The sequence below is a fragment of the Dermacentor andersoni genome, chromosome 3 (genome assembly GCF_023375885.2).
Source record: "Dermacentor andersoni chromosome 3, qqDerAnde1_hic_scaffold, whole genome shotgun sequence".
NCBI lineage: Eukaryota > Metazoa > Arthropoda > Arachnida > Ixodida > Ixodidae > Dermacentor > Dermacentor andersoni.
Window position 1 is genome coordinate 223,484,104 of NC_092816.1, and position 27,152 is coordinate 223,511,255.

Sequence of the window (27,152 nt, forward strand, 5' to 3'; positions counted from 1 at the left end):
TTTGCATATTTATTGTCATGTTGCTGAACACTCTGCATTCACATCTGCCTTGTGAATGTTCCTTTAGGAAGAGTTTGTCTTTCTCCTCTGCTGAGCTAACCTCCTGGCTGTCCTTTCCTTTGGTCAAGAAAGGAGGGAAATCACTATAGGTGGAGATTTGCTACAACTATACACATATTCATTTTCATATGTGGTGAAATTTTTTTTCATGTGTTAGGAACTAAAGGCTAAAGTTTTAGCAGCGTAACTGAATAATATCGAAGCGGACGTTGCAGGGTTGCATGCATGGCCTGCTACCGAAATGCACCAAGTCAGTGCACGATTGCACCAGACGACGTACACAGGATGCCTGTGGGAATGTGGAGAGGATACTTGTTTCGCGACACCGTGGCGTGCATTTGCACCAGGTTCACGGGAAAGAGGGCAGTCCCCTTGGTGAGGAAGGTGGGCCTCTTGCTGAATGAAGGATATGAGACTCGAACAGGGATGCACTTCGCTTGCTGTCGGATCCTTCTGATGGATTTCTTGCCCCGCAAATGAGCGCATCTCCCAACCATGCCCTATGAGAGGTGAGCCGACCCCTTCGCTTCCATCATTTATGGAGAGGATGCCCCTCTGCTTAAGGCCGATTCATGTTGCCAGAGCAATAAATATTGTCTCACATGTATGCCATTGGTTTGCTTTATTCACCCAAATCCACCGTGGTTGTACTTTATTTGCGCTGTGGGTTGGGGATGCCCCACACAATGATTAAGTGTGGCTACAAGCAGTGCTTTGCTTCTACGCTTACTGCCCACTGAGTGTACCAGATAGGTTGCACTCCCCTATGGGAACTCCCATTATTCACAGAAAGCATGCACCAACACTGATGCAGCAAACATATATTGCATGCATCCTAAAACATCTTAATGGAAGAAATTTTTAACATGTAAATAACAGCTGTTGCAATAGCCATGATTCAACATTCTCAGTATTACGAGGGCTGTACCAAAATTACTGCAAAAGTTAGCATAACTTTTTCATTACTGACATACATTGTTCAAATTTTACACGCTTGTAGAGCAACTTTTTCTCAATACAATGATACTTCATAATGTAGTCTCCGTCACATGAGATGCATTTGTGCCAGTGTTTAATCAAGTGCTTGAATGCTCTTTGAAAAAAATTCGGGTGTGCACGAATCAATTCGTCCACTCGCTGATGATTCATGTCAGTGGTCATGGTTGATGGTCTCCCACTGTGTGATTTGTCGTTCATGCTCATTTACTTCTTTTTAAACTTTTTTATCCATCTTTGCACATTGCTCTTGTCAATTGTGTCATATCCCTAAACATTCAGTAGCCTTCTATGAATGTCAGACAGCCTGCACTCATCCTTGGTCAAAAGCTGAATGACAGCTCTTTGCTTCTGCTTTGAACCCATTAGTTACCTGCAGTAAAAAAGAAGGGCTATTATGGGAAATTATATTCACTCTACAAACATGTAGAATACAAAAAACATATGGCAGTAATAAAAAAAAGTTATGCCAACTTTTGCATTACTTTTGGTACAATACATTATGAAGGAAAGGAAGGCTGGGGCCAGGTGCTCATGTTTTTGCTAATGCAAGTAGCAAAATATTTCTGTGCGCTATGCAGCAGATGACCATATTTGAAGATGTTTCAGTCATTCGATCATTTGATCCTTGTTGAAACATCTGTTTCAAGTATTGTGGTAGCGTCGTCTGCTACATGGGATGGTGCATGGACGTAAAGGAGAAGAGGTTCTGAGGAGCATGCTTACCACACAGAATGCGGTGCATGAGAATGAGACAGAAAAAAGGAAATTTGAATACAAACTGACACATTCGAGCTGAATACGAGCTGACTCTGTCTCAAGGCTTGTCCTTCCCCAGTGGTGATGCCTGCTCTTTCTCCAAAAAGGCGCTTTTGTTTTTTCAACCCTTTTTTTATTACTCTACTTCTGTCACTTCTTCATGTTCATGCCTTCAGAGGCCAGTACTGTGCCAGCATTCATCTCTTATGATAGAGATAGAGACTTTCTCTTAGTAAGTAATAGGTGCCCAGATTTTAACATTTGCACGTTCATTGAAAGTAGCACCGAAGTGGTGACGCAATCAGAGCTCAACCGATGTGCACATAGGTAAGCTGTTCCGTAAGCTGATTTTAACTAGCATTTCAAGTTTCGTATAGCAGAGTGACTTGAATCTCCTGGTAAACTCAAGATCATTGCAGGAGGATGCATGGTAGTGTAAGTGGCCATGGCTTTGATGAAATGGTTACTTGTAACTTATTCAAATTCGCAGTAGCTCCATATTGAGCGTGATCCTCAGAGCTGTGCATTTGAGCAAGCATGACAGAGTTCGACGTGCCGCTCTCCTCTAGGCTGATGAACATCTTCTCATGGAGTGGCCTTGTGGACACCAACTATTTCATCTCGGACTTGTTCAAGGTGCCCAATCTTAAGGTGAGTTCCCTTCATGTGGTTCCTTCACTGAGGTGTGGAGTATCATTTGAAGGTTGGCACTAAGAGAATTATGATTTGGACTAGCTGGTATTGATTCATAATTATTACAGCGTAAAATACAAATACGAAGGAGAGACACAAAATGACACAGTGATCTACTGTCTATCAACCGACATTATTTTATTGAAACAAGCATTTTATAGAGATGCCGATATTCTTCTCGTGCATGTTCGCCGCTTGCTGCAAAATGCATGCCATAATGCATTCTGCGTAATGCTTGCGCCGTAATGCATGCTCACCATGTTTTTTAGGCAAAACAGGGTATGTCACACTTGTAAAAATGACCCTGATTTGTCTGAATTGACTGGAAACTATTAAGAACTTGAAGAAACTATTCTGGCTCCTTTGTTGGAACAGTGGCACCATCCGTCATTGTCACGGTGAACTATGGCATACGCCTTGCTTTGCTGAAGGTGCCATTCTACTGTTCCAGCAATTTTTTAATTTTTTTTGTCGGGCATCGCCACAGACAATGCACATGTTTTGCTTATTCTGGACAAAACAAGCAAGTAGCACACCAAAATGTACCTTGAGCTGTGCAAACTTCGAATGTAAAAGAGCCAGTGGTTTAACTGGAAGGATGATGCATACTTCGTGCTTTTATTGGTACAACATTTGGTATGCACCAATAGCGAATTCAGCAAGCTTGTGTGAAGATGAACTCGAAGGTATGGGAAAAAATGTTCGTCTTATCAGAAATTCATCTTTGTGGAATTGATCCACAAAGCTAAAAATGGGCTATTCCTCGTGTGCCTAGATATTCACGACACAAAGCAGTGAATGAAACAGCACTAAAACAATATGGCAGATGTAAAGTTACATTTATTTTATTTGCATTATACAGAGTATTGCTTTGTGCAGCCTGGTTAAAGCTATTGTGTAATCGTTGCTTGTAGGCATTCTTCAAAATGTGTGCACTGTCACAAATGCTGACATTTCACCTAGTTCTTATTAAACTTTTGTGCACACAAAGACAGGGCGTCGAACGCGCACAAAAGTCTAATAAGAACCATGTACAACCAACTTGCCCAAAACGTAAAACTTTTGAATTTCACCTAGCTTGTTAAAACATCCTTCAGTGTCCTCATACATTGAGTAAAATTCAGCACAGTAGTAAGGAAGTTACGGGTTCACCCTTCTGGGGCTGCATTCTGAGACGATCTACTTCGAGGATACTGTAGCCTTGGCCATGCCTCCACCATTGTCGCATGCTGATTGGCTGTTTTCGCAAAACCAGAAAATAAATAGTGCCATCTAGTAGTTCTGGCCTGCGTCAGTTTGACGTCAGAGTGTTGCTAGGTGCTCCCAACATATATTGCGTAAACAAACAGGCCTTTTCGCGTTCGCTTGGTGGTGTAGTGCAGTAGAGACAAGAGCATTGGCAGTATATAGTATATTTTGATGGCAATTTATGCGTAGTTTTGCACAGCGATAGTTGTTGACTGTTGATCGACTATACTGCACTGTGTTGCCTTGTGTAAGTGACAATTTTTGTTGACGGTGTCATGGAACTGCTGGCAGTGGCACCATGAAAAATGTGCTTGCATGGTTGGTGTTCACTGGTTGGTGTTCACTGGTTGGTGGTTAAATGTAGTAGAGACAAATAATACGATGCCGCTCTGGCGGTGAATGGTAGCTGACACAGGCATACAGTAACAGCTTTATAATACTATGATCAAAATTGTGTTTCGCAACTGCATGAGTTGTAGCACAATTTGTTCATTGAAATAAAACATCTCACACTTTTCAATTTATTTTACCTGAAGCGCTGTAGCCAACCGTAGTCAGTGCGCAGAATCTGTACTGCGGCCATTACACTTAAAAACAACACACCCTAGCCTCTCTGCACTCGCACAGGGCGCTCTCTCATGTGTTGTGAAGCGTTCAAGAGTGTGTGTTGGTAGTGCATGCTGTCGTCATGGCTAAGCAGCTGGTTGATTTATTGGACGTGACTATTGCCAAAGCGATAGTATTGCCGAGGCGATAGTATCACCGAAGTGGATCGTTTCAGAAAATGGCCCCTGGTTCTTGTGGCTCCTGAGCAGTGTGCTCATTAACATTACCAACCTACAGAAGGCATCTTGAGGACCTGCTCAATGGGATTCTGCTCAATAAGGTGTCAGCCCTGCAGGTTTTTCCATAGTTGTCTAGGCTTACAGGTTGTTGTGGTATCCTGTGTTGGCTTCCGGTTTCGGTTTTGGGTCAGGGCGCCACCCAGCGCCAAACGCTGTAAGTTGCCTGCTGCGTTTCCCCTCACTGAAATAAAATAATTCTTTGCCTGGTCCCCGACTTGAGCAGTCCGGCTGTATATTGCGGCGGTCCGTGCACTGGCCGTTTAGGCCTCATGCCGTAGGTCCTCTGTCCGGCCGCCCCGTCGAAACTACAACAAACTGGCGACGAGGATGGGATTCTAGGATGGAACCCACGCAGGCAAAGCTCATTCGATTAGCAATCCAATGCCTCAACACTCAAAGTGACCACAACAGAAATTTGCAAACTGTCCTGTCTAGAATAAGTAATGCAGGCATGCAGCTTGACCACAAGTGCATATTCAGTGTCCCAGAATTAACTTTCCTAGCACATAAAATTTCTGCAAACGGCATTTCGCCAATGGATAGCAAAATTCAGGCAAACGTGGAGGCACCACAGCCTAAGGACAAAAAGACTCTACATTAATTTCTGGGCCTCACGGGATATTAGGCTAAATTTATTCCTCAGTATGCCAACGTAGTGGAACCACTAAGGAAACTCCTAAGGCAAGGACAAGCCTTTGTCTGAGATCGGGATATTGAATACAGCTTTCAGGTGAATAAAGACGTACTTGCATCATGCCCAGTGGTACGCATGTTTCAACCGCATCTTCCTATTCTTTTGATGGTTCATGCTTCTGACGTTGGCATAGGAGCCGTTCTGCAGCAAAAATGCAGAAATGAGCTCTTTACAGTAGCTTTTGCTTCTCGTACGTTATCTTCCGCAGAACGACGGTATTCCATAGGCGAACGGGAAGCATTGGCTTGTCTGTTTGTGTGTGAACACTGGCATGTTTACTTGTGGGGTCGACAGTTCACTCTACGAAGTGATCACCAAGCTCTAGTCGCATTGCTATCTTCAAAGGGTCCTGGACAGCTACCATTAAGAATTTCAAGGTGGAGTGCTGTCCCAGAGGGCACACAGGTGTTCGCATTGTCTACTTGTACTCGGTGAACTCTTTTTCATGTGTGATCTGTGTGTGCGAGTGTGCATCTCGTCGTCTTCCCAAGACAGGTACTGAAACTCTTCAGAACTGTAAGGCAATCATGTTTATTTTCAGTATTCATGTTGTGCATTTCTCTTAAAATGGGGAAGCCAAAGATGTCATTTTCTATTGCATAAAGATGTCATCACCAAACACGCATGTCACAGTGCTAACATGTGTGTTCTTCTGTAACTCACGAGTTGCTTTTGTTGCGAGGAGAGCGAGTAGTGCATTTTCATCAAGGGAGAGGTGATGTGGTATCCTGTGTTGGCTTCCGGTTTTGGTTTTGGGTCATTTACGTCAAGGCACCACTCAGCGCCAAACGCTGTAAGTTGCCTGCTGCATTTCCCCTCGCTGAAATAAACTCATTCTTTGCCTGGTCCCCGACTTGAGCAGTCCGGCTCTTTATTGCGACGCTACGCACCCCGGCCGTTTAGGCCTCATGCCACAGGTCGTCTGTCCAGCCGCCCCATCGAAGCTCCAACAGTTGTCTATGCTTGTCATCTCTTCCAAGTCTCCTAGCTATTCCAGGTCTACCAATATCCACTGAGCTGAAGTGTAGGCATCAGTGGTGGCTGCGAAATTTCGACTAAGTTTGCAACTCATGTTAACCAAACTTTCTCTTTTTTTGCATTGGGTTTTTAAGAAGCCAACCAAATGTTCATATGTTGTTCCTCACATTTGAAAATTTGACTGAACCAGGTTCGTTTTTATAGGAGTCTATTGTCACTGCTCATAGAAAGAAAAGCATTGCTCATCTTGTGTTCTTCTAACTCTGTGTCTTCCATTGTTTTCACGAGGGTTGCAATGTAGGCTTGTTGGTAATGCATATTCAAGGGGAGTACAGTAGCGCGATTAAAAGACGGGACAAAAGAAGACGCATAGGGACACACACAGCACTAAACTTCCAACAATGTTTATTATCGAAAACCAGGTCGTACTTATACACTCAGCCAGTATGAGTCACAGCCATGCGAACAGATTAACAATAAGAGCGATACATTTTGTGATATGTTAAGCCATGCGCAAAAATTTCAGTTCTTTTTCAGAGAGAGCCAATGATGCTTTGCTGATACATGAATCCCCTAGGGCATCAATCTGCTCGGCTTCCATTATAAGTCTAGTGAGTTCGCACTTATTTCTACCGGTAATGATTGTTGATTCGAAGAGAGGGGAGCACCTATGTTGCTTACAATGAAGGGAGAGAAACCCATCTGATACAAGTTTGTCGACATTATTTTTGTGTTCGCGCAGTCTATCATTAATGCATCTGCCCGACTGTCCGACGTAATACTTCCCACACGATAAGGGCATACGATATATAATTGAAGTCTTACATCCTCGAAACTTCTTCCTGTGTTTAACTTGGCAGCTAGGGCCACTTTCTTTCTTTTCTGGTCTTGTTTTTCTGCACAGGCTGATTAGTTTGTTGGGTGCTGAAAAAAACCAAATCAGTGTTACCTCGGCGGGTAATTTTCTTTAGGTTGTGCGACAACCGGTGGATATAAGGTATCACTGTTGCTCTTTTTTTCTCTCGGTTACTATTTCCTTCCGCTCGTTCAGCAGTCCCTGATTGCTGCACTTGCCCAAGTATTCCCTCTGCAACTGATGCCAGTACATGTTTGGGCTAGCCTGCTTCATGTAGCCCCTGCTTCATGTAGCCGCATGTAGAACTTTTAGACTTGTACATGAAGTCAACATTTGTCCAAAGAAATGACATTGCGTACCTTCAAAAACAAGGGATCCTGCTGCAAGGGATCCGTATAGGATCCTGCTTAGCGTCTGTTTTAAGCAATCTGTACTTAGCCAAGCTAGACAGGGACCTGTGCTCGCACATCAATGATACAAAAGTTGTTAAAATATTTAGATTTGTTGATGATTTTTTGGTGTTTGTCAATGTTAAGCTAGACATCTTTGACACAGAGTGTTCAGCTGTTAGTAATATTATACGCGAGTGCCTTTGTCCACTAGAAGTTACGTTCGAAGTGCCTATAGAACAAAAGATCAAGTTTCTGGATGTTAAATTTACCTTTGGTGATGATCTAACTTGCTGGTGTTGCAGTCCCAGGACAAATAAACCGTTGTTGTCATATCATTCAGCCTATTCTAAACTAGTAAAAAGAGGAATTGCGAAAATGTGTTTTACTAACGCACTTACTAAATCATGCCATCATTGCACTGACGAAGCATTCGCACAACAGGCCATGCGGCTACATGAAGCAGGCTATCCCAATCATGTATTGACATCAGTTGCAGAGGGAATACTTAGGCAAGTGCAGCAATCAGGGACTGCTGAACGAGCGGAAGGAAATAGTAACCGAGAGAAAAAAAGAGCAACAGTGATACCTTATATCCACCGGTTGTCGCACAACCTAAAGAAAATTGCCCGCCGAGGTAACACTGATTTGGTTTTTTCAGCACCCAACAAACTAATCAGCCTGTGCAGGAAAACAAGACCAGAAAAGAAAGAAAGTGGCCCTAGCTGCCAAGTTAAACACAGGAAGAAGTTTCGAGAATGTAAGACTTCAATTATATATCGTATGCCCTTATCGTGTGGGAAGTATTACGTCGGACAGTCGGGCAGATGCATTAATGATAGACTGCGCGAACACAAAAATAAAGTCGACAAACTTGTATCAGATGGGTTTCTCTCCCTTCATTGTAAGCAACATAAGTGCTCCCCTCTCTTCGAATCAACAATCATTACCGGTAGAAATAAGTGCGAACTCAGTAAACTTATAATGGAAGCCGAGCAGATTGATGCCCTAGGGGATTCATGTATCAGCAAAGCATCATTGGCTCTCTCTGAAAAAGAACTGAAATTTTTGGGCATGGCTTAACATATCACAAAATGTATCGCTCTTATTGTTAATCTGTTCACGTGGCTGTGACTCATACTGGCTGAGTGTATAAGTACGACCTGGTTTTCGATAATAAACATTGTTGGAAGTTTAGCGCTGTGTGTGTCCCTATGTGTCTTCTTTTGTCCCGTCTTTTAATCGCGCTACCGTACTCCCCTTGAAGATCGTTTTCACGTTGATTAATAGGTATGCAAAGCAAAAGTAACAATCTGTCACTCTGTTCTTGTTGCACTTTAAAGCACTTGCAAAGAATTTCAACCAACTAAGCCTGCCTCTCAGCATCCTATTACTCAACCAACACCCAAGTGTAGACAGTGGCTGCAAGAATGTGAACAAATGGCAAATGGTTTTTCGGCAAAAAACAAAATAGGTAGTGTCTGTTCTAAGGTTAAAAATATGTTCGAAAGAAAGTATGATGCAAAGAATGAATGTAAAGAATAGACATGCGTGTAAGAACCAATTTGTTGATTGCATGAAAAACGTTGTTTATCAGATTCCTATGACATGTGGTCAGGTATACGTAGGGCAGACTTCTAGATGCATCAATGCGAGACTAAGGGAACACTTATCTAGCCTGAAAGGTCGGCCTGGTACGCATTTGGCTATGCATTGTCAAGAGCACGATTGCTCACCGTGTCTTAGTAGCACCGTAATTTTGTATAGGCATACGAATCAAACCGCGAGAGAAATTGTGGAAGCGCACTGGATTTAAAAACAAAAGGAACAATGCATCAGCCATCCTTCTATTTCATTGCTGCATAAATAAAATTCGCTGTTGTCATCACATCTATAACATATTTTCATCGTAAGTGCTTGTTACATGCGCCTTGATGTTTTTATGTTGACCGGGTGGATTTGGTCCACGGCATTTTATCTCGAGAGTTATGTGCGCTATAGGCGTGCTCTGTTTGACTAGATCGCGCACATCTGTGGGTATTCAAGCAGGAAGTTCTTCGAAAATAAAACCAGTTGTTAGAAAGCACTCGTCCTTGTGTTGCCCCTCTTCTTTGTCCCTGTCTGTTTGTGCACAAAATGTTTTTAAATAATGTTCTTTTTCATTGGAATCGCTCTGTTACTGCTGTTATGATTTACGGTGACCAATCAGCTTTTGGATTTTTCTTCTCTTCCCGTCCGTTTCTTATTTTTCTTTGTGCCACACTGCAGACGGGGCGCATGGAACCGATTGTTTCAGCGCTGACTGAGGAAGAAGAGGAGATGTTCCGCAACATGATGCGCCGGGTGCACACCATTGCCAAAGTGAGTAGGCTATTCTGCATCGTGTACATATGCTATTGTTGCATACTATACTGGGTGCGGGGGTTGATGTACAGTTACTGGTATCTGTCCGCTGCCTGTCATCAGGGCATGTATTGTGAGTGCGGGGTTCCCTTGGAAGCACTGGCTTGATGTTGTTTTAAAAGATAGAAGCACAGTTATTGCTGTATTTGCATGTATGTCCATTACAATTTGTGCGCGTGTGTGTTTGTTGGCATCCGTGCATATGACTAGTAGCATAAAAAAAAATTCACTTCTTAATTCAGCAATTGAAACCATTCTTCAGAAAGCAGATTTTGCAGCAAAGGTGCATCTACGTTGATCAACCCAGTGTCAGGGGCATTAATTCTGTGGCTGCATATTTTTGCCAGACCTACTCAACTCCTTATGTAACAACCTTTTTGCCATCTTCACTGCTGCTTATCACTACTTTGAACATAGCGCTTCATGCACTGGCTGCCCCAAGGTTGGGGGGAGGGCCATTGGGGATGATCGCTTCCTCAGTGTTTTTGCCTGTCTCATCATGGGACACTCATATCGCCAAATGGCCGCAAAGCGTGTGCTGCTTCTGGGGAGAAAAATAGAGGAAACATGCGACGAGTGGGGAACGGCCACAGTTTGAGCAATCAAAACCATTCATGAGGACAATGACAGAGACCGATGGGAAGCATTTGTGCCTAGCAAAGGCTCCTCCCGCATCGCCCCCACCAGGGTGAAAATTGTGTTTGTCAGCACAGTTTGCTACTATAGAGCGTGTCCTAAAAAGCATCTCTGTAGTTTTCAGAACAGCCGTAGCATCGGCCAGGAGCAAGTGTCAAGAAACAGAATGCTTTGAAATCTCTGACAACTGCTAGCCTTTATATTGTTTCATGTAGCCGATGCACCAGGCTATTTCCAATATATTTACTGTAGGCAAACAGTGACCAGATAGATAGAAATAGGTCTAGGGGCTAGGAATAGCAGGGGAGAGTTATTAGTAGAGTTTGCAGAACGGAATAATCAGCGGATAATGAATACTTTCTTCCGCAAGCGGGTTAGACGAAAGTGGACGTGGAGGAGCCCGAATGGCGAGACTAGAAATGAAATAGACTTCATACTCTGCGCTAACCCTGGCATCATACAAGATGTGGACGTGCTCGGCAAGGTGCGCAGCAGTGACCATAGTATGGTAAGATCTCGAATTAGCCTAGACTTGAGGAGGGAACGGAAGAAACTGGTACATAAGAAGCCAATCAATGAGCTTATTATTATTATTATTTTCATTATTTTCAAATACTGTTGGCCATCTTGGCCATAACAGGGTGAGTACAGCAGGTTTGCACATAGCGTAAAAAATGTAAACACTTCACAAACGTAAATAGGACATGAAGCAATGAATGTTGGAAATACAATGCAAAACAAATAACGAAATACAAATACAATAGTTTGGCTAAGAAATACATGTTTCTAACATTGTGACAGGGATATTGGAAGCAGCACAAAAGAAAGACTATTGTATGTATTTCTAGAATAGTGTGACAATGTTTGCACGGCACCACTAAGATTCAATTTCATAAAGGTTTTAACGCGTTCTCAAAGATTTTAATGCTACTCGACTACAAAACAGATGCCGGCAAACTGTTCCATTTCTTAATCGTTCGTGGAAAAAATGAATAAGCGTACATGTCCAGATATGCTTTTGGAATTGAGAACATGCAATGATTGCTTGATCTGACATTTCTAGCCTGCCTGGGAGCAAGATAGGGTGTGGTTTCAATATTGAAACCACACCCTATCAAGTTAGCGGTAAGAGGGAAAATAGAGAAATTCCAGATCAAGCTACAGAACAAGTATTCGGTTTTAATTCAGGAAGAGGACCTTAGTGTTGAAGCAATGAACGACAATCTTATGGGCATCATTAAGAAGTGTGCAATAGAAGTCAGTGGTAGCTTCGTTAGACAGGATACCAGTAAGCTATCGCAGGAGACGAAAGATCTGATTAAGAAACGCCAATGTATGAAAGCCTCTGGCCCTACAGCTAGAATAGAACTGGCAGAACTTTCCAAGTTAATCAACAAGCGTAAGACAGCTGACATAAGGAAGTATAATATTGATAGAATTGAACATACTCTCAGGAACAGAGGAAGCCTAAAAGCAGTGAAGAAGAAGCTAGGAATAGGCAAAAATCAGATGTATGCATTAAGAGACAAAGCCGGCAATATCATTGCTAATATGGATGAGACAGTTCAAGTGGCTGAGGAGTTCTATAGAGATTTATACAGTACCAGTGGCCCCCACGACGATAATGGAAGAGGGAATAGTCTAGAGGAATTTGACATCCCACAAGTAACGCCGGAAGAAGTAAAGAAAGCCTTGGGAGTTATGCAAAGGGGGAAGGCAGCTGGGGAGGATCAGGTAACAGCAGATATGTTGAAGCATGGTGGGCAGATTGTTCTAGAAAACTGGCCACCCTGTATACGCAATGCCTTGTGACCTCGAGCGTACCGGAATCTTGGAAGAACACCAACATAATCTTAATTTATAAGAAAGGGGATGCCAAAGATTTGAAAAATTATAGACTGACCAGCTTACTGTCCGTTGCCTACAAAGTATTTACTAAGGTAATCGCAAATAGAATCAGGAACACCTTAGACTTCTGTCAACCCAAGGACCAGGCAGGATTCCGTAAGGGCTACTCAACAATAGATCATATTCACACTATCAATCAGGTGATAGAGAAATGTGCGGAATATAACCAACCATTATATATAGCTTTCATTGATTATGAGAAAGCATTTGATTCAGTCGAAACCACAGCAGTCATGGAGGCACTGCGGAATCAGGGTGTAGACGAGCCGTACGTAAAAATACTGAAAGATATCTATAGCGGCTCCACAGCCACTGTAGTCCTCCATAAAGAAAGCAACAAAATCCCTATAAAGAAAGGCGTCAGGCAGGGAGATGTGATCTCTCCAATGCTATTCACAGCGTGTTTGCAGGAGGTATTCAGAGCCTGGGTTGGGAAGAATTAGGGATAAGAGGTAATGGAGAGTACCTTAGTAACTTGTGATTCGCTGATGATATTGCCTTGCTTAGTAACTCAGGGGACCAATTGCAACGCATGCTCACTGACCTGGAGAGGTAAAGCAGAAGGGTGGGTCTAAATATTAATCTGCAGAAGACTAAAGTAATGTTTAACAGTCTCGGAAGAGAACAGCAGTTTACAATAGGTAGCGACGCACTAGAAGTGGTAAAGGAATACATCTACTTAGGGCAGGTAGTGACTGCGGATCCGAATTATGAGACTGAAATAATCAGAAGAATAAGAATGGGCTGGGGTGCGTTTGGTAGGCATTCGCAGATCATGAACAGCAGGTTGCCATTATCCCTCAAGAGAAAAGTGTATAACAGGTGTGTCTTACCAGTACTCACGTACGGGGCAGAAACCTGGAGGCTTACGAAAAGGGTTCTACTTAAATTGAGGACGACACAGTGAGCTATGGAAAGAAGAATGATGGGTGTAATGTTAAGGGATGAGAAAAGAGCAGATTGGGTGAGGCAACAGATGCGAGTTAATGACATCTTAGTTGAAATCAAGAAAAAGAAATGGGCATGGGCAGGACACGTAATGAGGAGGGAAGATAACCGATGGTTGTTAAGGAGGACGGACTGGATTCCAAGAAAAGGGAAGCGTAGCAGGCGGCGGGAGACAGTTAGGTGGATGGATGAGATTAAGAAGTTTGCAGGGACAACATGTCCACAATTAGTACATGACCGTGGTAGTTCGAGAAGTATGGGAGAGGCCTTTGCCCTGCAGTGGGCGTAGGCAGGCTGATGATGATGGTGATGATAATGAATGGTGACCAAGATTGCCACCCTATAGCAATCGGGAACACGTCGTCTTCCTCCCCTTCAGCACAGCTACTCTGTGGCAGCTGTTCCATATCACCACCCCCGGCAGTAGAAGCACCATCCAGGTGCTTAAGCAACACATCCGTGGTGAAAGGTGTGTGATAGGGCTTTAGTCTCGCTATGTGAACGATCTCACTTGCAGCTGGCGACAATGCTGAAGGGTCCAGGGGGATGATTTCTTATGTGACATCGGTCACTTTTCAAATCACACAGCATGGACCAGTGTAACGTGACAGCAGCTTTTTGGAAAGGCCCACATGGTGGAATGGTGATCATAGAAGCACCAGAGGACCCGGAGAAAAGAGCACATAGCGTAGGCGGTAACCGTGGAGGCGTCTCTGATGCTCTGTGAGGCCTCTAGACATGTGCAGGCAAGCTGCCACGCATGGCCGGCGCATGCAGTCGCGTTGTGGGCATATTCAGTGGCAGAACGTGCAGGCGAGTGCAGCAAGGTGTCCAAGGGCAACGTTGGTTCTCGGCCATATAGAAGATAGTATGATGAACAGCTGGCAGTGTCATGATGCGACGAATGATATGCGAACGTCACAATGGTATATGAAAATTCCACTCATGGTGGTGAGCCGCAGTGTACTTTGAAAACATGTTGGTGATGGTTCCGTTGAAGCACTCCGTGAGGCCGTTGGTCTGTGTGTGGTATGACATGCTGAATTTGTGCTTTGTCAAGCAGGAGCAGAGAATGTCTCCAACGACTGCTGAGAGAAAGCTATGGCCACGGTCATTTAGTAATTGATGCAGAGCACCGTGCACTAAAATATCTTGAAGAGTATGAAGTCAGCAACGTCAGTAGTGCAACTTGTTGGAAGGGTTCTTGTGATGGCGTACCACGTAGTGACGGCGGCCCATTTATTTCCGAAGCCCGAGAAAGGAAATGGCCTAAGAAGGTCTAGACCAACTCGGAAAAAGGGTTTGAGTGGTACGTTGATTGGCTGGTGACATGCAGCTGGAAACGCGGAGGGCTTCTTCTTGCACTGACAGGGCTTACGAGCAGCAATGTAATTACGCACGGAGTGGCTGAGACTTGGCCAAAAGAAGCGACGGCATACACAATCGTTTGTGCAAGAGGTGCCCAAGTGCCCAGCCAAGAGACCGTCATGAAGTTGGTGGAGAACAGTTGAATGCAGGTGTGATGGGATGACGAGCAGAAGGTCAAGGCTGTGGGAATCAGAATTACATCGGTATGATGCCTCTTCCTTGAGGAGAAATATCCAGAGAGAGGCATCACCGGGCGTTGACTCCAGCCGGTCGATGAGGGCTCCTGATGAAGGATCGTGGCATTGCTTGTTACCAATTTGAAGCAACTGTGACTCTGAGAAAGCGAAAGCGATGGTGTCCGCATCGGCTGGTTCTTCCATGGTGTAGCAGGACAAACAATCTTCATCCTTGTACAAGCGAGTGAGTCATCCCATGCGGTTCTTGAGCCAGGTTAGCCAGCAGAGAGTGTGGTGATCAGTGATGACACAGAATAGGCGTCCGTACAAGCATGGACAAAACTTCGCAACTGCCCACACAAGAACGAGGCACTCGCACTCTGTGACTGAATAATTGCGCTCGGCGGGTGATAGAAGTCGGCTGGCATAGGCTATAACGCGATCGCATCCGCGCTGGCGTTGTACTAACACTGCTGCTTGCTATGACCACTGGCATCAGTTCGAACTTCCGTTGAGGCAGATGGGTCAGAGTGGGCCAGGATTGGAGGCGTGGTAAGGAGATTAGTGAGCTGCGAAAAAGATGCGGCATGATCAGGAACCCAAGAAAACGGGATGTCTTTCTTCAAGAGGTCAGTAAGAGGACATGCAATGGTCGCAAAATTCTTTACAAAGCACCAGAAATTAGAGCACAGCCCTACAAAACTACGAATGCCCTTTGTAGACTTTGGGACAGGAAAGTTCATAATGGCATGAATTTTCTCTTGATCAGATCGCATGCCTCTTGCATCCACAAGGTGTCCAAGGACGGTGATTTGGCAGCGAGCAAAATGACATTTTGAAGAGTTCAACCGGTGAGAAGCCCGTCGGAACATGTCAAGAATCACTCAGAGATGATCGAGATGCGTGTCGAATGTAGGCGAGAAAACAATCGAGCCGTCCAGATAGCACAAGCAGGTGGACCACTTGAACCCCTGAAGCAGAGTCCATCATTCATTCAAAGGTGGCCGGCTCGTTACAGACACCGAAAGGCATCACCTTGAACTGATAAAGACCATCAGGGGTAACAAATGCAGTCTCAGTCCATGTTGTTGACAGCAATCTGCCAGTAGCCGGGACTGTAGGTCAATAGAAGAAAAATAGGTGGCATTGTACAGGCAGTTTAGAGCATCGGCAGTACGTAGCAGAGGGTAAAGATCATTGTAAAGGATGTTGACAAACGGTATGGAGGCTGAGAGATGTTTTCGCCCCAGAATTATGGGAGATCGCAGAGAGCAAAACCAGCTGGGCGCTTGGTTAGTGAGTCAGGAGGCACTCTTTGGCGGCAGAGAGCCCACATCGCCATCTCTGGACATGTTAACCTGTCGCACGTGCTGTCTGGAAATGTGGGAAAGGGTGTGATGCTGGGGGCTCTTTGGCCCCGAAGCGCGGACGAAGGCGCCCTGCCTGGGACGTACCATGGGCAAAGCATCATTAGGGCGTCAATGGGCATACCTGGGGTACGAAGGGGCAACTTAAAGCCAGAAGGATTGGTGACCCGATGCACGGTCTCTTGAAAGAGGCTGGCACCGGAGACACAATCCATCTCTGCACTTAGTTTTATGGGCCCGCCGGAGGAGACGAACCATGCACAAGACAGCATGGTGAATCGGTGGGTGCGCTTCTGCAGGGGTGCCCTTTGCGGCATGCAGTGCGCGATGGTTTTAAGTAAGGTGCGAAAACGGGGTGACGCAGATGTTCGTTCCCCGTAAGTGTTCTTCAAAGTGTCAGGAGACTTTCCCATACTTGTCGCAGAGCAGGACGGTTGGGATGTTGTTAGTTTAATTGTTGTTTAGTGGTTCCTTTCTCTCCCTCTATCTCTCTGAATGTTCCGAGGAATGCAGGGAGAGGGTGAGAGAGTATCCAATGAGTGACAGCCCAGCTGACCCAATCAGGTCACTGGGGTGTCGTGATTTGCCGTGAGGGGATTCGGGAGGAGCAACTGAAGGGTTAAAACCTGGCTCCCGACCTCTCACGGGGGTTCCGGGTGCAGGAAAGGTGCTCTGCACTTTCGGCTCTGCCGAGTTAAGGCGCTGGTCCCAGTGTAACCAAAGGGTTTTGACGTACGAACGGTGCTATGCACTATTGGCTATGTCAAGTTGATACGTCAGACCCACTGTAAGTAGCTGTTGATGTAAATATTGTGTACATAAAGTCTATTCTCCTAGTGCAAATGTCTATGGCGTCCCATCTTCGATGGAAGAGGAGAGTTGACGACGACGGCAGCTGAAGACAAGTTTCTCTACCAAGGAAGCTGGTTACGCCCTCTTGGAGCGCTCTGTGCTATGAGTGTTGGAAGGTAGAAAATTTAGTATCGTTTTTGGTGATTTTGTTCAGGTGGCGATAATCTACACAGAAGCACCACATTCCATTCTTCTTTTTGACAAGTACGACGGGAGAGGGCCAGGGACTACAGGAAGGCTCGATAATGTCCTTTGCAAGCATCTTTTTTACTTCTTGTTGGATACCTGCTCATCCCAATGCAGAAACATGATATGGACGTTGGTGAATAGGGCTTGCATCGCCAGTATTTATGCGATGGGCCACGACAGACGTTTGGCCTAAGGGTCGATTGTCAAAGTAAAAGATATCGTGATAGCCTTCAAGAACGTGGCAAAGGGCTTCATTTTGAGGAGCTGTAAGGTCGGAGGAAACCATCTTCTTAATGTCAATGCCACTATCATGGGATGACGTCACAGGCTGAGCTGCAACAAGCTTTGACTGTGAAGGGCTCGACCTGATCATCCTGCAGAGCACTAATTTTAGCCACTGAGATCCCTTGTGCCAGGACTTGTGCAATTAGTGCGAAATTGACAAGGAGAAGGGAGGTGCGGTTGCCAGTAATTTTCAGCACAGTGTGCTGAACAGTAACACCATGTGTAAGCATAATGGCTAGAATCGGTCAATCAACCCACGCAAAGGAGCATTGTCAACAAGAATGTCTAAAAGATTGTGGTTCGTGGGTACAGTCAAGCGAGGATTTTGTGCCTAAGTCATCAATGCACCTCCAGAAGCTGCACTGTCTAGTTTTCCAGTAGGAGGTGCAGTGAATATGTCAGAGAAGGAGGACAGCGGGACTGAGGCGAACGAGATTGATGGCGAGAGGGGGCAGGTGACCGGGCGTAGTGGGGTCTTGTCAGAGGTGTCGCAGGGTCAGTTGATGGGTTGGGCATAGCGAGAGCAAATGAATATGACAAACTAGAGCGACGAGGGTGGTTGGCAGAAGAATAACGTGTTGGAAAAGGCCAGCAGCTATGGCAGTGGTGAGCAATCTGCTCAATGCGTCGGCAGTTGAAATGTATCGGCTTGTCATCAATGGTGTGCCATTCGGACTGGTTGTGTTGTCCATAAGAGTAGTAAGAGGAGTGAGATGGGAACATGGGTGGATAAAAATGTTCAGAGCATGCGGGGCAAATGGAGTGAAGGCTGATGTTTGACAATTCTTGGGGTATGACTGCCTGTATCAAGGAGATCATCACTGGAGAAGGATCAGATGACGGGAATGAAGTGGCCACCTGCTGTGCTGCTTGAACCTCACAATGAATGATGTGGGTTAAGTTGTTACATCGTGAAGGCTGTTGTTACATCGTGAAGGCTGGTGGAAGAAGTCATCACAAGATGACGTAGCAGCTGAGTTCGGAAGGTGGGTGATGTGTTGGGATACTCAGTGGCTTTTAGCATGCTCGAGACAGCAGCATTCCTGAGGATCGTAATGATGCTGGGGACGTTGTTAAACACCAGCAGATTGAAGGTGTCATCAGCGATGCCTTTGAGGATGTGACTAACCTTATCCGGCATGTTCGGGTCGACTTTGCTACAAAGGGCCAAGATGTTGAGCACGTATGACATGTAGGATTCAGTCGGCACCTGTATGCGTGCAGTAAGAGCCTTCTTTGTATTGAGTTGGTGACCAAATGGATTGCCAAAAAGGTCATGGAGGTTCTCTTTGAAGAGGTCCCAGCTCGTTATTATTTTTAATATACATTAATGACCTACCAACGCATGTCTCTTGTAACATCCGTATTTTTGCCGATGACTGTGTCATTTATCGCACAATCAATAACACCCCTGATCAGCTCGCCCTCCAGAATGACTTAAACAGCCTACAGGACTGGTGTAACCAATGGCTCATGGAACTAAACCCCAATAAATGTAAACTTGTGTCTTTTAACCGAAAACGTAATCCTCTCCTCTTCTCATACAAAATCTCGCACGTCACGGTAGAATTAACCCACACTTATAAATACCTCGGCATAACATTGCGCAATGATCTAACCTGGAACGCACATGTCACAAAAATCATATCATCCACTAACAGAACCCTTGGATTCTTAAAACGTCATGTACGACATGCCCCACAAAACCTAAAATTACTTGCCTACAAATCACTTGTCCGTCCTAAATTAGAATACGCCTCTGCTATTTGGAGCCCTAACCAAAATTATCTAACAATTTCCCTAGAATCATTACAAGGTCGAGCCACAAAATTCATATATTCGTGCTATTCATATAATGTTAGTATATCATCATTAAAAGCAGACGCAGGTTTAACATCTCTAGCTTGTAGACGTCGTATTACTAGTATGTGCTTGTTTCATAAACTTTATTACAGTTCACTTCGTCATCCGCCCTACATCAATCCGCCGGCACGTATTCCCCCCGCATTGGTCATCCCCTTCAAGTTGCACGGCCTCGTATGCGCATTGCTACATTCGCATCTTCATTCTTTCCGCGCTCAGCCCAGGACTGGAATGGCCTTCCACACGACATCGCCGCAATCACCTGTACATCTAAATTTCTGAATTATATAGCTACTGTATTTAACAGCGAATAATTTATGTTCATTACGTGTTTTCTTTGTTTATTATATGATTTATACATGTAACCCACCCCTTATGTAACACCCCCAACCCCGGGGCCTTTAAGGTAATAAAGTGAAGTGAAGTGAAGTAACCTCCTCTTCAAGAGTCTGAAACGATGCCAGTGGAGAGCCGTCGAGGTAGAAAGAGCATTTGTGAGCATAATAATCCGATCCCACCTGTGACTGTTGCTGACACGTTCGTACAAGTGGAGCCAGTTGTTAGCATTAGGACTACCAACTCCGGTGGATACACCAGCAACGCGAGGGGGGCCAATTGTGATTTAGGTCGTGGATTCGGGTGTAGAGGCTTGCGTAGATGAAGTGCCACAAGCAGGAGCCAAAGTTGCATTGTCAGCATTATGACCGCTGCGAAGCTCCATGGCAGGTACGGGGAACGACGACCTCCTCCAAATAATGTTGCATGTAGCCGATGCACAAGGCTATTTACAATATATTTACACATAGGCCAACGGTGGCCAAGATGGCGACCCTTTATCAATTGGGAACACGTCGTCTTCCTCCTCTTCAGCGCAGCCACACTGTGGCAGCTGTTTCGTACCAACATCATTGTGAAGTATGCATGATGACATATCATAATATTGCTGCATCCCATTCGTCCTGTCCAGATCCTTCATTGACGCTCCTCACCAACACGAACCTAATTGAAGTAGACGTAGATGGTGTCCTTTGACAGCATTAATTGATACCGGAGCCGAAGTGTCCATAATGAGCGCTAACCTATGTCGTTGCCTCAAAAAAAGTTCTTACACCTGCCATCAATCGAGCCGTGCGCGTCGCCAATGACGCCACTGTTGTCGTCAGAGGTATGTGCACTGCTCGCATAGGAATTGCGGGCTGCCAAGTTCTAGTCCTGTTCACCATGCTGACCAGTTGCCCTCATGACCTAATCTTCGGGGTCGACTTTTGGCTGACAAAGGCTCCTTCAAACTCAAAAAGTAGCCCTGCTTTGAAGTTTAAACTGTCTGCCTCATATCATATAATGATATGTGTCACAATATGAGGATTACAGTGAGTATTTACTGACCACAAAGCCATGATTTCAAATTCTATACAAACATCTCTTGAGCAGAGCAGGAGGCCAAGTCAGGCAGTAGGTCACTGAAGGTGAGTGGAACTTTCATCATTTGATACTACCACTGTTCTGGCACAAAGCTTTATCACTGTATTTTAAATGTAGAACAACGTAGCATGTGCACAATGCAGGAAGCACTCTTGAGTAATAGGTGACTTGCCAAATAGTGTGTGCTCTCCTCCGTAACCGTGGCTCAACACCTTACTAGAAGGCCTGATTGAAAAACAACACTTATCTCCATCATTGTTACCTGGGCTGTAACAGGATCACTTTTTGCTTTGTACCTTGTTTTTTCCTTCACCCTTTCTTTTCTTATTTATCTGCATCAAATAATTATTGAAGGAGATGGCATCCCTTTTCCTTTCACGGAAATGGGGTAGATGGCAGACGTTTATAGGTCATTTGCAAAAATTCAAGTTTGCTGCCTTTCACGGCTGTTTGCTAACCGAAAATTCTTATATGCAGGCTGCATTCCTCCCTCTGAATGTGATCCCACTAGGGAACAAGCACCAGCACAAAGGGTTTTCTAGAATTTCTCTGAAAATTTCTTGTCCTTGTGGTTGCCTCATACACTGCACCTAGCCACCGAAAGGGAATGTATTGTTGCCATTCAACAGCTCTTACCACTGCCAAACCCTCGCAGAGCAGAAGGGTCTGGGGTAGCAATGGTGATGCTGTTGAATGGGGACAATACTTTGCACTGCAAGTCCGTGGACAAAAGTATTTTATTAAAAAATACATCTCTCATGCATGCGCAGAATATTTCTGTAAATAGTGGGCCACAATGAGTTACATTATTTGCAACGTTTACAGATATGTTTCTATGGTATCTATATATACGTCATGTCTTTCACTGTGAGTTAGTAAATACTGCTGCTTAATAAATGCATGAAGTTGTAAACAAAATGCTATGGTCCTTATGTAAAAAAAAAAATGAATGCTATGCAGGTTTGGCGGTCATGAAGTACCAACCACCTCAGTCGCTTACATTGTTAGTTCATGTGATAATTGCAATAATGTAGGTAAAACTTTCCAAGCTCTCGAAAAACCGTGCTTGCATTAGTGCTGAATGCTATGTAAATAACAGCACCATGTATATGTGACCCTTTCAACTAAGCCCATTCGCGCTCAAATTTTTCACAAAAGCAACATTTTGCAGACCATGCTGTTTAATGCTATGTTTATGTGCATAACCTTCCTGTTTCACCCAGAATCAAATGGAAGTGTTCTGTTTACTGTGATGCTAGGTATTAAAATAACAATATTGTAGGAATGGTAATGCCATATGATAGCATCAGAGTTGCATCGAATGCAGCAGCATGTCTTCTGATAAAAAACAAGTACCTATTCATGGTGAAATTTGTAGTGCGCACATTAGACAAGGACTATCAGTCCCGACTATCAGTTCTGCTACGAGTACCTAGATGGTGTCATACGGAAAAGTTGAAGTATGCACACTTTGTCATTGATTAAATATTAATGCACATGATGGTATGGTCTTTACAAGATGTGCTGCCTTGAGGCTTTCCTTGGCTGGGCCACCGTCACATTTGCTGAGAAAACCGGCAGGAAGGGCAAGCCCAGCTGTCAGACGTGAATGTGTTACTAATACATAATACAGATTGAAATAGAAGTAAAAAAACCGGTATTAAATTATTTAACTCTCTCTTTTATGCGTAATATGAATAGAAAGAAGGGATTGCAGGAATGGCTGCATGAAACGGGCATTCCCAAGTAGAACAGAACTGTTGGAATTTTACCAGGGGACATGAAATTGAGTGTGGCGGTGATTAAAGGACATGATGTATCATTTTTTTGCTCATCTGGGCACAATCTTAGTCATGCTAATGCAAAAAACTTAAGGGGGGTTGGGGGGGGGGGTGCTCTTTATCAAGAAAGTAAGGAAACTGTGGACACTTGAAGGGCACTTTACTCTCAGCCCTTGGAGTTCATGGTTCAAAAGCTTTGTTATGAGAATAGGAGGCATGAATCATGTTGCGGTGGTTACCGCTCTGACACCAGTAACCTAGCAGACTCTTTTGAATCACTAATCCATGATCAATTAGGCTTTAATTACATCTAGGTGCTGTCTCTAGGTGCTTTTCAGCATTTGTGCTGGACCAAACAGGCTGTTATGATGACTTCTATCTGCTTAGACATTCTTGAGAAGCCTTCAGTTCTTTGTACTACAAGTGCACAGCCATGTGTTCCTTTTTGTTTGTTATATTTGAAATATTGACTGGAAAACTTAGCGTGGTAAATTGGAGAGCATGGTCTAAAAATTGAAAGGAAAGATGAAAAGTATGCTCATTTGGTCACCCATATTATGGCATGGGGATGCGAGGCACAGTTTAGTGAAACCAGGATTTTAGGCAGGTCTGCAAGTAACGTGGCTCAGTTGGCTTGGAAAGCTTTCTTTATTAACAGGTATTCCATTATCTCTATAAGCAAGGCGTCAACTGCAATGCACAATGCTGAGCTTGAGTTCTTGAGTGCTTGTATCTGACACATGCGGCAGCCCTTTCTGATATACATTCATGCTTTCGTATGAAGAAGTGGCATGATGCATGTGCTTGAATGAGCTACATATCGGTGGGTGTGTTTATAGAAATAAACTGTTGGTCGCAGCATTCATCTTCATCTGTTCCCTGTGTCTGTCTCCAATTTTTTTTTTTTTTTGCGCTAACTTTTCCCGTCAGCACGATAGACCAACTAGCCTCACAGTCGGGCCTTCTGAAGTAGTGTACGGAATACGTTGGTGCAGGCAGCCCGGGCACGCGACGTGCGGGTGATGATAGACGCAGAGCAGAGTTACTTCCAGCCGGCCATTAGCCGCATCACCATGGAGCTGATGCGCAAGTACAACCGGGAGAAGGCCATAGTGTTCAACACATACCAGTGCTACTTGCGCGCCACATATGACCACGTGGTGCGCGACCTGGAACTTGCCCGGCGCCAAGGCTTCTTCTTTGGCGCCAAGCTGGTGCGCGGTGCCTACCTGGAGCAGGAGCGACTGCGGGCGCGCACCCTTGGCTATGAGGACCCCGTCAATGCCACGTACGAGGACACCAATGCCACGTACTACCGCACCCTCACCGAGTGCCTGAGACAGGTGGTGGAAAGCAAGGAGCGGCGCTCCATTGCTATCATGGTGGCCTCACACAATGAGGACACCATTCGTTTCGCCGTCAACAAGTGAGCCATTGACTATAATACCATATTTAACATGTTTGCTGCAGCAGCATCTTTTAATGTCTTCATTCCTTTGCGTGCTGACCCATCTGTGGGTTACTTGTCACATTTGTCTGGTGTGCATGGCTCGTAGGTGAGTCACCCAGGATTTGTGCTCCTTTGAAACTTCCTCAAGGTGCTGAGGTGGCGACACAGTGCACTGGAGCAGACGCAACACGAATTTTTCCTCTCTTCTTTTATTTCTGGCACAGATGTTGCTTGCGCACTTCAGAAAAGCCTTGAACAGACACACAGAGGGAATAGCTGCTGTGACCCATCCCTGACCTACGTGGCAGTGATCAGAATGGCAAGCTGGACGAGTTGAACATGGAAACAAATTGCACCAACCAAAGGAGGTGCTGACTCATGTCAAAGGATACAAATCAAAGGCCACATTTAATTGAGTCTTCTGCTTCCTTTGTTGATTTGTGCTGTATATTTCCAAAGGAATTTCTGATTGTGGTACCAGAGTCAAGTGGCTTTTTTTTTCTTTTACAATAAGCTTGAGAGCCACTCCGCTCCACTTTTGCACATAAGAGCCGTACATGAGCATGCGTAGGTTTGTAGGTTTACCTGCATGAATTACAATCAGTGTTGCCACCCCATCAAAATAGAACAATAAAACAATAAGAACACAAAGAAAAAAAAGATAAGGATGCCGATAGGTGCACTCACTTAATTTGCGACTGAGAAAAAGCATATTTGTGAGTAATAATTTGTAACACACTCCAACAGAATGCATTAGTGACATCGGTGTATCAGGGAATTGGTGATCCATCAGAAATTCATACATACATTCAGCTAAACACTTAAAGGAACTTAGCCTTTGTGTTACTGAAATTATTAAACACTATAAAGCAGATGAAGCATGCTTAGAAGTGATTTTTCTTGTTATACTTTCCTTACAGAAATATGATTGCTATCAAGAATATTTAAGATATTGTCTATGGTATGATAGTGGCTGCTTACAATACGCGATACAGCACGAAGGTGAATTGAACAGGAAAGCTGGGCTAGTTGGTCATTTTAATTATGTGACATTGTTAAGTAGCGTTAAACAGACAGAACATAGGAAGAAAAGCAAAGGACGAGTTACCATACAGTGCTTCTTCGTCTCATCTGGTTAGGACAGGTTAACAATGCTGCATAGCTGTAGCTGACGCATTGCTCCTTTGCAGCACATCGCTGGTTACCACTTTTTGGATCTAGCGCAAACATGACTGTGGTGAGGCATGAATGGTACTACACTCATGTCACACACACCATTCATGGCACTAATGGTAGGCTGTGTACAGTGTGGTTTGCTTTTACAAGAACTCTAAAGGCAAATATTCAGTCAAGCTAAAGGTAGTTAATGCTCAAGAATTTCTAAGGCATTACTAATTGAGAAATTGAGGTAAATGTTATGGGAGATACGGGGTTTCTCCTCCGTACTCTTGGGGGCAAAGGAACGACAACACAGTAGTGCAAACAGTCACAAGGGCACTTATTGCACCTTTCATAGATCAATGCCAGCTAGCCGAGTTGCTATCCCCAAAACATGCCGATGGGCGCGCGACAAATCTAGAAGTCCGACTCACCACGACCGCAAAGCGAGCGAATATGTTCGCCCCATGCTGGATCCCAACGCCTGGTCGTTCGCGTGTTCGGTCACGCCAACGGTCGTGCGTTCGAAGGCGGCCACGCGAGGCGGTCTCGCAGAAGCATGGTCGCAGCGCGCGCGGAATGTCCACGCTCTTCGCCGACCCGCCGGGAAAAAGCCGCACCTTGTCCCTCGGCGCCCGAGTAACCCCGCCGCGGCGCGACGGTCGCGCCATCTCTCGCACCGCGCTTGTACCACGCCGACCGCCGCGGGCGCCAGGCCACGCGAGCCGTGCGGGAAAACAGCATATCAGGGGATGCGTGAGAGTCTCGCATCCCCACATCCCCCCAACCTTAAATCACTTCTTATTCCGGCGAAACATGTGACACGGTCTAACATTAACCCGTGCTTCGCGAACAAGATAGTACATGCAACAGTGGTCGCGCTGAGGAAATGTCCACACGCTGTCCATAGCATGCGAGCCGACATTGTCCTTGGGTATACCGCTGCCGTCCGCCGGTCACAGCAGCAGCTTTGCAGACTCGACGGCACGATTCCAGGCCAGGACTCCGGAAACGACGACGCAGTAGTCGGTCCGAGCAAGCGTCGCTCGCGCCGACGCGCCTTGCTGGCAAGAGCCGCCGTAGCTGTCGGTGACCGCTGGCTCCTTTGTCCGCCGCCGAAGTCGCTGCGCCGAACTGGCCACAGCATCACCATCGCCCGGGGTGACTCCAGTGACGCTGCGTAGACTCAACACACTCGGCAAACACTAAAGTAGTGCAAGGGAGAGGAATTCTGCATGCGCATCGCCCACGTGGTACGATGTTCAACTCGGCTAGCAAAAGATTGGGCAGCTACTCAGATGCTAAGTCCGCGTGAACGAAGCTCGCTTCCTTGAGCCGAACGAATAATTTCAATTCGTGCGAGGCTAAACTAGAATGAGGGAAGCAACTTGCAACACCTCAACGCCACGGTCCACCAGGTTGTGTCCCTCCATGTGCGACAGGCAGCTTCGTAAAGCCTTAGGCCTAAAGCGTCGCTACCCTGACAACAACCGGCATCCAAAAACAACACCCAAAATGGGCGCAAAACAGGCAGCCGCGAGGAGACGTTAGCTCTGTGAGGTGGTCCTACTCCGCTCGGTGCACACAGCATCCGAGTTGACGGCGCCCACCGTCCCAGACAGTGTCGGAGCGCCCGGTGCCAGGCCGCAATACCAGTCAGCCCGTCGTGGCACCCGTGGCCCGCGGCCACCCGGCTCCCTGAGCCGCAACTTCATCCGAGTCAAAGAGATAGAAGAAGCTATTTACATAAGAAATTCGGACCACCCACGAGGCTTCCGTACTCACTCGCTTCAGGCTTGCCACTGCTCCGCGGGCGCTCAGCCTCGCT

At 45.4% G+C, this 27,152-nt stretch overlaps 1 protein-coding gene across 1 annotated transcript in view; it reads left to right on the forward strand.

Annotated features, from left to right (window-relative positions):
* Window positions 1-27,152, forward strand: part of slgA (proline dehydrogenase slgA) — a 339,042-nt gene that overhangs the window by 295,855 nt on the left and 16,035 nt on the right. The window contains exons 7-9 of the mRNA XM_050183796.3: window positions 2,385-2,466; window positions 9,787-9,879; window positions 23,712-24,142. Coding sequence (XP_050039753.1) covers window positions 2,385-2,466; window positions 9,787-9,879; window positions 23,712-24,142 — 606 coding nt within the window. The remainder of the gene's footprint in view (window positions 1-2,384; window positions 2,467-9,786; window positions 9,880-23,711; window positions 24,143-27,152) is intronic.